The sequence below is a fragment of the Falco naumanni genome, chromosome 10 (assembly GCF_017639655.2).
Source record: "Falco naumanni isolate bFalNau1 chromosome 10, bFalNau1.pat, whole genome shotgun sequence".
NCBI classification, from domain to species: Eukaryota; Metazoa; Chordata; class Aves; order Falconiformes; family Falconidae; genus Falco; species Falco naumanni.
In genome coordinates, this window is record NC_054063.1 from 6,259,580 (window position 1) to 6,271,600 (window position 12,021).

The 12,021-nt window shown below is 38.1% G+C and overlaps 1 protein-coding gene across 8 annotated transcripts in view; it reads left to right on the top strand.

Annotated features, from left to right (window-relative positions):
- SOX6 (SRY-box transcription factor 6) overlaps positions 1-12,021 on the top strand; it is a 376,098-nt gene that overhangs the window by 298,191 nt on the left and 65,886 nt on the right. For all 8 annotated transcript variants that reach the window (XM_040608288.1, XM_040608282.1, XM_040608285.1 and 5 more), the window contains one exon: positions 8,899-9,048. In XM_040608288.1, coding sequence (XP_040464222.1) covers positions 8,899-9,048 — 150 coding nt within the window. The remainder of the gene's footprint in view (positions 1-8,898; positions 9,049-12,021) is intronic.

The window sequence follows — 12,021 nt, forward strand, 5'->3', positions numbered from 1 at the left end:
ACTTTTGTTTTATGAGTCCTCTTGCTGAGCTGTAAATTATAGTAAAACATATAAGGAGTGACAGAAAGAAGTGCTGATTTGAACCTCTGACCCATGATCGGCATAAAAACATAAGATAACTCTTTCAAAGGACTACTGAGAGCCATAAATATTCCATGGTCCACTTAAAGTTAGGCCCTTTTAACAAAATAAAGCTGTTATTTTGCAGTACTGCAACAATACAAGCTGCAGTATCTAAAATGTGTGGAGATTCTTTTATTTTCGGTGTGGGTTGGCCATTATCCACAGCAGGGCAATAGAAGGGATGAGAGTAATTTTTCTTTTTCTGAATGAGTACAATGTATTTCTGGTCAGTAAAAGGAGTTGGAACCAGCAGACACTCAGTGGTGAAATGAGGTATCTGTTTCTCTGCAGCTTGAGCGAGAAGCAAAACAGGCATGTGTACCTCCTAAGGAGACAGGAATTGAGTGGAATTTAGGGCCACATAAAAATTTCCCTAGACAATATACAGAAGAGCAACTGAACAGACACTGAAATTACTGGTGGTAATAGTTCAAAAAACCTGAAGTGAATGCATATGAATAACTGGTAAAATCATTCTTTTAGCTAAGAAAGAATTCTTTTCAGTAGACGCACACCTGAAGCTATAGGGAAAACTGAAGTCTTCTAACTCCATCTCTAACTACAAAATGTATTATTTGTATTTTCACAAACACAGTTCGTTTGTTTGCACATATTGGGCTTTAAGAAATCCGAAAGCACATTAGCTAGCAAGTGCATAAATAATCACTGCAACAATCCTTGTTATTATGACATTAGTTATGATAATTCATTAGCTGCCTGTTCGTGTTACACCTGAACGCCTTTTTGCAAAGGTATTTGGTACATTATTATAAGAAGTAGAGGCTATTAACACTCTGTAACAATGAGCAGACTTTGCACCAGGGTGATATATAGGTGTTTAAAATCAGAATGTTATGTCCACTGTGGATAGGTTAGGCATGTACAAACAGGGGAAAGAAAAGAATGATGACACTTGGATTCTGTATAGGAAAAGATGTATTTGCAGTGTACTGTTACTTGTTATGTATCATATTTCTAAATTAAACACTTTCCCCGTAATTGTTACTCCATCTTCATGTAGCTGTACTTGATTGATGCCATTTCAGATATACCCATGTAAAACCAAATAGTTCTCAGTTATTTAGCAAAAACCTGTCAGTTAAGTTAATGTTGCATACTTGGTCCTTGATAGTAGGCGATTATTACTAAAATCAGAGGAGGGTCTGGTCCACAGTACTAGCAAATCTGTAAAACTTACCTTATTTTCATTTGTTATTACTTTTCTTAGAACAAACTGATAAAACGCTACTGACACATCCAAATTTCATCAGAACAAATTTATAACATATCTTGTTTTAGCAGGTAGTGCCTGCAGAATTATATTGTAAAACAAAAGAAAACGTACACTTTTAGCATAAGACATACTATCTATTAATTTGAAGGGATCTTGATTTCATCAGCAAAAGCTTTGATTTTTCAAAGTTTTAGATTTTTAAATTGAAGTAAGTGTTGCTTTCATGTGTATGTACATTTCCTTTAACAATTTTATATGCACCTTTCCTCCTCTTTCCCCTTATCCTCCTTTTCCTTTTGTGTGGAGAGCACAGCTAGAACACAGATGCTGAGCTGTGGAAGGTGTTTTTCTGGTGATGGCATCTGGCTTCTTGGCAGACTCCACAGGCAGTAGCTGCCTTCGAGTTGCCCCTGGGCTTGTCACATGGTTAAGCTGCTGATGAGTTACTCTAGGCTGTCTTGTGTTTCTGGATGTCGTTTTCTGTTAACCTACCTCTCACTCTAAGGATCTGCATAAAAACCATCTTAAAACAAAAAGAAAAATAACCACATGCGTTTTTTGTAAGAATATATATATATGTAAGCCAATAACTCCATTTCTTATCTTGGTGCTAAGTAGAGGTCTCAACTGCAGTGTTAGTCACTGAGCATATTTGTTGCAAAAGACATGCCATTATAAAAAAAAAGACATTGATATACAACAATAGGAAGGAATAAGTGCAATTAATGTTTCTTTAGAAACAGTTCTTGCACTTAAATTAAGATGTGTGTGAAATTTTTGAGTAGGACATTTATGCTTCTGCACTGCTCTTTGAAAAGGTTACCATGCCTGAACTGCTGAAGGCTATACCAGTGACATCGGGCTCAGGTCAGCACTTAACCTTACTTTCCACAGTTGCTGTCTATGATACCCAAAACCATGGGTTTGAGCACTAATCCATTCTTTCTCCAAACAGAAGAAAAACTTTTTCAAACAAAGTCTCTGTTTCCTTTAATCTGTTCAGCATCAAGCTTATTTTAAGCACCTTTAACCAATAATAAAAAATAAGCAGTCCCACCAACAGTGGCTTTTATTTTGGGTAGGTTCTTTTCAGAAATGTGCACTGGAAATAGTAAAGATGTTACTGGTTTCAGTGAGCTTGCAAAAGCCCTTTGTGATCAGACATTTCTAAGTATTATTATTGCATGTTACATATTCGAAAGGAAAATTTTGGAATTATATATTTGCAACACTATGTACTAAATATACTACAGAAAAAAATAACTGCATTACCTCTTGTAGTGCAGGATTTCAATAGCACTTGCAGTCACTCCTTAGAGTTTTTCATCTTTAGAAACCAAATTACTCATTGTCTAAATAGCTGAACTTTCATCTCTATAAATAAGATATTTCAGCTTTGCACAATTTGTTTAAAATGCTGACAAATAAGGATTCTCACTTGATTCTCAGTAGTTTTATTGTTCGGTTTCATTTACTGTAGCAAATGTATTTGTTGAAGATGTGGCATAGAACTTGCATTTTTAGTAATGGAAGACTTTAGAATTAATTAGAGTCCATAAAAATTATCATTTGTTTCTGAGAAAAAAAAAAATAATTCTAGCACCTTTGGAGAAATAATGTACAAATACAGGAAAAGGAGAAGGTTTTTACATTCTGGCCATAAATCTTAGTAAAACAAAATAAAAGGGTAAATGTTTCTAGAACAGATTCCTTCCTTCTGGAATCAAGCCATCTTCTACTGAATTTCTTTGTGGGGCATCTTCCAAGTACATCCATTGCAATTCATCACGCTAGGCCAGCCCTCATCACATGCACTTTGATTATTTGCTACACTGAGTATCTCAACGCTCTCTTTCTTATCTCCATGTGTCACATATGGCTTTGCTATAGTTTCTTCAGAATTCTGCTGCAAAAATAATGTCTGAATTGTATCGCCACTGCTGTGACCAAATTCTTCCTCACCAACACAGTCAGTTGAAATGTCTTCAGACCTTGCCTTTATCTTCTCATATATACAAGTGCAACTGCTCTCTCATTTCCTCCCTGGACCTGTACATCTGAACTTCCTCTCTCCTATGCAGCAGCTGATCACTTTCTCTTTATTGAAATATCTTCTCTAAACAAACTTTTTTCATAAGTCCCGTCATCGACAAGCCACTGATAAGAATGTTACGATTATCATAGTTCTGTTTAGGTGGTAAAACAGCCTGTCACAAAGTTAACAAGTTGTTGTCAGTGCAGATCTCTCTGACCTGTGTTGATTTAAGGCCTGTTCTATTTTCCTCACCATGTGTTACATCTGTAAAATTTGATCCTCAAAATTCTTCACCTTTATTAATTCCTTTAGATACATCCTAAGAGGCAAGTGTCAGCATTTCTGCTGTAAAAAAAGGAAGCAGCTGGTGCCTGGAAAGCTTTGCGCTGTGCTTATTTGCTGTGCTCCATGTCATGTGGCGGAGCATGCGTCTAGGAATGTCACAGGCCTACGTGGAAGCAAGAAGTCATACGGGCAAGGGACCTGAGCTAGTGAAAGAGTTTTGATTATTGAAAGTTAGTTGGAAAACTATAGAAAAAGTGTTGAAACCTGTGAAAGGGATGCGTAAGACAAAGGCCTATGTCCTCTGGCATGGCATTAATGAACACTGGCAGCAAAGGCAGTTATGCTTCTGTACTGTGAAAATATCTTGCAAAGGCATTGTGAAACTTGGATGGCATTAAGAAAAGTTTTAACATTTGGATCAGTCAAGGTGCTCTATTATTAGTTTATAGGGTTTTTGACAAATTTTAAATCATGGATGATACTTTATATAAAAAGGGTGAAAATGGAAATAATTCATCAAATGCCATAGGCAATTTCTGAAGCAGAAAATACCACCACCCCTGGATTATTATTTTTGTTAGTTATTCAGTTCTTCTTGGATGGTAGCTCTAAGCTATAGCAAAGGCTTAGTATGAATTCTGCTGTTTCCAGGCAAAAAAATCAGTATGCACTTGTGCATTGCTGTGCACATGCTGAGTACAGCGCTTTCCCACTCATCTGCCATCTTTGTTAGGTAGATGAACATCATTCAGACTCATAGTGACCTCCAGCTTCCATAAATTCCCCTCAGGTTTTTAGTTGATTACAGGTGGAATAAGATTTCAGTAACAACTGCTTAAGTCCATAAGCCTGGAAGTTCACAGGTGCCTAAATGTGAGACTTGCCAGTGCCTTGAGACTTGCAGCATTGCAGAATCCCACTCTTGTGTCAGATCACGACATTAGAAGAAAACTGGCTCTGCAAACTGTAAAACTACATCCTTACTCACGTCCCTTAAGTGAGCTGGTTTTCAAAATTGTTTTCAATGTCAGGAGCACTCAGTAACTCAAAAGCAGCACTACTTATCTTTAGATGCTGGGAACTGAATTGTAAGAATCTAATTTAGTGACCTTTTAAAAAAACTAAAGAACAGGGTATATATTTTTAAGGCTCCTTAAAACAATCATGAATACTTGATGGTTTTTAATATGTAATTTGTAATGAAGAGCCTTCTGAGTCAGTGGCTGGCATGAGGGTTATGAAATGCTCTTTATGTGCTAGGTTAATGTTTTTAGTCACTATTCAATAGTCAGTAGGTTAGAATTTCAACAGAAAAGATTGCATTGAAACTTTTTGCTTTTGAGCATTAAAAGTTAACAATGCAATGTTTGGGTTTCCCCCCTCCTCCCCTCCTTAATATTGCAAATAAAAGCCTCACAACCTGACCATCTCAATGTGAGGTCCTCAATTGCTGTTTCAAGCCACAACAGTGGTAATTGCAAAAATATCCATTTCATCCCTGCAACGGCAGTGTGCACATATCTTTCCCGACTGGCTAGCTCCCCATGCAAACTGGTGTTTAGAAGTTGTACAGCCTTCCAATCCACACAGCACTGTCGCTAGCGCTAGTGCGAATTCTTGCAAGATTTGCACTTGTTTGTGGAACAGCTTTGTTGTAAGCAAACCAGAAAGCTAATTAGTGTTTCTTATTTTTACATTTGCTTTTATGGAGTAAAAGAATTTATAGAAACGCTACCCTAAAGCCAGTACTATGACCTTGGAGTAACCCAGTGGTGAATTATATATACACATATATAAATGACAAGATTTCTTTTATTATCTGTGACCCTTTAGAAACATTTCATCCTCACACTACTTGCTAATACCACCCTCCACACACTGGAAGGGGAGTGGTGTATAATTCTAATTTTATTCTGCTTTTAATGTTTGTATTTCCAAAATCAAATGGTTTTCTAGGCAGTCACTGTAACGGCCCGCTTGGTTTTTGCTGCTCTCTCTGTGACCCTTGAAAGTGCTGTGGACGTCCCGGTTGCCTGTCCTACTGGGGCTGAGGTGCCAGGTCACCCACCAGCCCTTCTCGGGCTGCTGGCATATGTCCCTCTCTTCTTGGTGGTCTTGAGATATCTGCTCATGACACAGCTACACCATGGCTGCAGCTTCTGGACATGATAAATGCACTTTTGCTTCCTTGTAATGGCTAACTGGGCTACAAATCCCATTAGCCATGTGTGTCCAGCCCGCAGGCTGTGGGGCTGCTTCCGTGAGGAGAGGTGGTGGCTGTGAGGAGAGGTGGTGGTCATGGGGAGGGGCAGTGGTCATGAGGAGAGGTGGTGGCTGTGAGAAGAGGCTGTGTCTGTGAGGTGGTGGCTGTGAGGCTAGTCTGTGGCTGTGAGCAGAGGGTGGTCATGAGAAGAGGCGGTGGCTGTGAGGAGAGGCCATGTCTGTGAGGAGAGGCCATGTCTGTGAGGAGAGGGTGGTCGTGAGGAGAAGTGGCCGCTGTGAGGAGAGGCAGTGGCTGTGAGAAGAGGCGGCAGCCATGAGGAGAGGTGGCTGCCGTGAGGAGAGGTGGTGGCTGTGAGGAGAGGTGGTGGTTGTGGGGAGAGGCAGTGGCTGTGAGGAGAGGTGACAGCCTTGAGGAGAGGTGGCTGCTGTGAGGAGAGGCAGCCACTGTGGGGAGAGGCGGTGGTCATGAGGAGAGGCAGCAGCCATGAGGAGAGGCCTGGGGTTGCCCTGTGCTGGCACAGGCCCTACCACAGGGCAAGCAAAGCCACCAGCCAGGCTGGTGGCACCCCAGGAATATGCACTCTGGAAAGGGCACAAGGCTGCACCAGCAGTGAAAAGCGAGGTACAAAATGTGAGGGACAGCGCTGCCAGCAGCCAGGCTGGAGTGGGAGAAGACAGACGTGACAGGAATGGAGTGAAGCCAAGCCTGGTAAAATGGCAGAGATAGGGGATTTTAGTCTTCATCTGTCTCTTACCATCCAGCTCTATTGTAATTGACAATAAATTAAATTAATTTTCCCCAAACCAAGTCTGTTTTGCCCATGTCGGTAACTGGTAAGTGATCTCCCTGTCTTTATCTCAACCTGTGAGCTTTTCCATGTTATTTTCTCCCCAATCCTGTTGAGGGGGTGGCAGAGAGGGGCTGGCAGCAGCCTGGGTTAACCCATCACACTGTGCTGCTTGCCATCAGTGTCAACTTTTATCCTCTAAGAAAGACTGAATATTGTAGAAAGAATGACTCATACCCCACCTTCTTTGCCCTGATGGCTTACCTGAGAAGGGAGAAGAAAATTCTTTTGAACTTTACTTGATAAACCTGCATTTGTTTTTACATAGAATTCATTTCCTGCTCTTGAAAATGCAACACACACTATATTATGTACTAAAGTTTTAGTCTACTTTTAGTAAAATCTAAGTCATCTCCCCCAGATATCTGAAGTAGATGTTAAGTTGGTTCCTAATGTTAAAAAAAAAAACCACAACAAAACAAAACAAAAAACAAACAAACCCCCCCTCCCCAAACCAACAAAAAAACTTATTTTAATAGAGAAAGTACAGAACACTGAGAAAGCCATTATAACCTTTGGGTTCTGTCTTTAAATTGTAATCAAGTTTATTGTATCATCTTGTTCATAGTATGGTGACTAATTATTTCTGAGCCGAGAATGTGCAGGCTTTCAGAACTTTGTGAAATGTGCTTCTTATTCTCATATAAGCAGAACATCCTATTAAGCAAGCATAGCTCGAACTGAAGAATATGCTAAAAGGGATAAGATCCCAGTAGTAGGGAAACCCCCTTCCCACTTACTACTGTATACAATGCTTCATTTTCAGTATCCAGGACATCACCAAATGCTGGGACTTTTTTCTATTTTCAATTGTTCTAGTTTTCTAGTGCAGAAAAAAATAATACCTTAGCCAAAATATTTAAACACTGTTGATTGCAAAATATTAATTTGTGATCCTTTTGTAGCCCCTGTGTGGTACTGAAAAGGGTGGCAGGAAACAAAGAATCAAAAAAGTTTTCATTTGTCACCCAGAGTTCTGACTCTGCCCCTCCTTTACACATTTGTCTAGCCACTGAGTCACTGAGCTTATAGTATTGTGTAACTTTCATTTCTGTGGAGGCTTGTTATATTAGAGAAATTGTTCCAAAGAAAGCAACAATTATGACATAAGCACATCTGGCTCTTGCAAATTATTCTTTATTAAGCTTTCATTTAATTACATGTGCTGAAAGGTCTGCTTTTGATTACTGTAATTTTTTTTATTTGTCCATCTGAATGATAGTAATGTTGGAAATTACATACAAACCACCTGGCTTTTTTCTGACTAATAAGGCAAAGTTTATATAGATCTATATGTAGAAGAGGGATTAGGATCTTCCCTGTTTATGGTAGAAGAATTATGGCTGATGCTAATTCAAGGTGAGGGTTTAAATTTGGTCACTGAAAGGAAATTAAACCTATTTGGTTTTTTTCAGTAAATATTTTATATTGGTAGGAATAGCTTATTTTAATACACAAATGTTTTATTATGTTTCAGTTAAAATTTTTAAAAAATTCCATGAGGTTGTTTTTGGATTTTCATCACTACATACAGGAAATTTTAAGGCCTACTTTCCTTATTAGCATTTATAGAAGTTACAACAATCACCATACAGCAAGATGGAGACATGCCCTGTCATCTATTTTAACTTCCATTGCTGTATAGAGAAGATGCAACATTGCCTTTTGGTAGCAAACCATTCCTATGTCAGCTGCCAGCAGAGGTTCTGGAGTTGGTGGATAATTTCTGGGTAAGAACAGAAAGACCTGAAGTATTTTTTTGTTTCTGACAGGGGTTTATACCTCCTTTTCATAAACAGCCTTATAACTTTGCCAATTTTGTTTTTAGTATTAGGGCACAGAATAACCTTTTGCTCATTACCATGACCATCATTAGCAAGAAGGAAAAAAACCCAACAAAACAGCTAAAAGTCAAATTAAGAAAAAAGATACTGGGGTGTGGAGTTTTCCAGTCATTTTTTTTTTTTTTCTTTTACAAGAAGGGAAAAGCCCCTAACAAGAAGAGAAAAAACACAGACAAGAAAGTGCTGAAAAAAAATATCTATTTCTTTTAAGGGAAGAAATAGCAGAGCAATAAAAAGTATGTACATTTACAGCTTCGTTTCTTAGGAATTTTGCAAGAATATATTATATATCTTCTTGTCTTCCAGCAACTGTATGCAGCTCAGCTGGCAAGCATGCAAGTTTCTCCTGGAGCCAAAATGCCATCTACTCCACAGCCACCAAATACAACGGGGGCACTCTCACCCACTGGAATGAAAAATGAGAAGAGAGGGACCAGCCCGGTAACTCAAGTTAAGGTATTTTTCAGTAAAGAAAAAGTGGTATCTGAAAAGGGCAGTGAGATTACATGGTCTATTTAATTGTTTTACAATTGGAAGTTGAACCATGTGAAAGTTCTTCAATATTAAAATAAAATTTTCAGGTTTAGTACTCTATTATCAGCATACAGAAGAGAAGAGAGCATTTACTTCTTGCTTCCAAAAATGCTAGGCATCCCTCTTGCTACCACAGGCAGCACAACAGATTCATCAGTAAAATGTGATATTTTCAAGGTTATTTTTTAAGCTAGTCATGTGCATAAACGGTGTCCATTGTTTCATATTGAATTTTTGAGTATCTTAAAATGTGGTGCGAGCTTTCATTGTTAGGGTGAGAGAGAGTCTGTAGATTTTCTAATTATTTTACAAATCTCTAGTTGTACTTATTCAACAATTTTGGAAAAACCTCACATAAAAATAAGATGTAAGTCAGGACTCGAGGGAAATATTGTGTCACTGCAGATTGATTTGACTTTTGCTGATTTCACACAGCTGCTGACAACCGAGCTGCTCCTTGTTGGTTTTGCGCCATTGCTGAATGCTTGTGCCTGCTTATTCTCACTTGCTTGGAACGAGGCAGCTACAACATGGCATTTGCCAGCAGCTTGAAATGAACATCGTGCACCCCGTGAAATCTGTGGTGCAGCTCATACCTTTGGGTGGAACTGGCTGGCTTTTATTGCTGTGTTCTCCTACAGTTGTTCTGAATTTCATAAGACCAAATATGCTCAGAAGCAACTTAATTCAGACTGTTAAAAAACACCAACGTTTAGACGTTTTACCAAGTTGAATGATAGCACTATAAAAGCAGAACTATTAAACTAGATCTAAAGAAGGCACAGAGTGACTGTGGAGAGAGAGAGAAAACACACTTTTTTGCTAGCTGCTAACACCTTACAGGGACACAGTCCTTAGCCTTGAATCAGCCTGGGAAGATTTTACTCGCTTGAGGTGAGGGTTTCTTTTTTATTATTATATTTTGACATGAGAGTAAAATATCATTCTTTTTTTTCATTATCATCAATCATCATGGTAAAGTGTGGGTGAGTAGATATTTCTGCCTGGGCTGATAAATTTCTATGACACTTTTTTGCTACGCTGAGAGTACTAATAAATAAAAACTATTCCATTATGGCCAGATCTAACATTTATTTAGCAAGGCGTTCACTTTACTTAACTGTGGATGTGTATTAGTCCAATATTTTACCTCTTGTAATCCAATGCCAGGCTTGAAAGCAGTCAGTGAAATTTACCACATATGCGGAGTTTGTTATGGTCAATACAGAAGCCACCAAAAGCAAAGCCCAACTGTTTCAGCAAGTTGCCATAGTCTAGTGATACCTAACACCAATGATTTATGGTATTGAGAATATACTACTGACTACTTTAATGTGAAAAAGTAATTTCATGAGTGAGCCAAATGGATCTACACCAAACCAAACCTTTACTATATGAGTAAAATTTTCCCTGGTTAAATTCAAGCACATATCTCCTTGAATCAAGGCCAATACCATTCCAGCTTTGTGGCCAGCTGAGTCCTATTACAGCGTTGACCACATGCAAATTCTTGGGGGTTTCCCTACATAATTTAACTTGAATGGACTGAAATATATGTTAATAAAAGAGAAGCCTTTTTATTGTTGTTTTTATTAAGCACGCTATTGCATTGAAAATATTAAAGATAAACACTGCTTTGTGTGGACAAATACCAATGGCTAATGAAGAAATTAATTATTAGTATAGAAACAGTACCCATACGCAAATTTTTACCTTTATGAGACATGACAGTTTTGGTGGTCATACGTTGCTTAACAAATCCTCTATATTTTCTCTGTTTTTAAACAGTTGTTTGTATTAACTACATGCATTATTTATAGAACTAATGGAATTCTTTTACAGGAGTCTGATCTTTCAAAAGTAATGATAGGGGCTTTTTAAGTCAGTGACCAGAATGTTTTCCAGCTTTTCGATTGCCTTGCTGAAATGAGAATGCTGTCTATGAAGTGCAAACAAACAGGTTCTGGCAGTGTTTAGGTTTTTTTTCACGATTGTATCAGTACTAGGCAGAAAATTATTTGGAAATTGCACATAGTAGCATAGATACATTATGTGTACACGCTCACAGTACCTAGTCTGGCAAACTTCATAGTCTGAAAGGGACTCTGAACTCTTAAAGAAATTTATTGAAGCCACTTTGTATCTGTGTAAGGAAACAGCTTGCATATAAACATGGGCACAAAGCATAAGAATGGACTATGCTCCTTATACCTTTGGGTTTCTGCTTTCACTTGGACTCTGAACAGGTGTGGACATTTGTGCACACTGCAAGGTCAAGAAGAACAAAAATGTCATGCACTTTTAAGGAAATAGTTTAAAACCGGAGGTATGATGGCATTATAAATACCTGTTTGTTACATTTTCCTGTTTAATGCATTTTGTATGATCAAATGTATGTTGCTAAATCACTGCTTGACAGTAAGGAGAACAGAAAAGATGAGATAATGTAGCGTATTATTGTCTTCTGACATGTATTGCTAAGCTTTGAAGTGATCAGTGCAGTGTTTTAAAATATGGACGATATTCTAGCCTAATTCTGCTTTGGGCATATTTTAAGTATGTCTTACTGGGCTCTTTAATTACAGAAAATCAGTTTCACAATTTTCCAAATGCTCTGTCTTGCTTAACATATTCAGCAAATGGAACAAGCTCAAAGAATGGGAAGAGGGTTACGTTGTTGATATCCTGATCAAAGAGATTAATTGCTTGGATGAGTCTTATTCTAAAAGTTAAGATATTTCTTAGATGGACTTATTCTCCTATAGCATTGAAAAAAGAGATATATGTCAGAGAAAATTTCTTTCATAATTGCCTATGAGAAGTATCAAAATATATAAAAGTGCTGATACGAGATTTACATACCCTTAAAAAACATTCCTTCTCTGTATACAAATA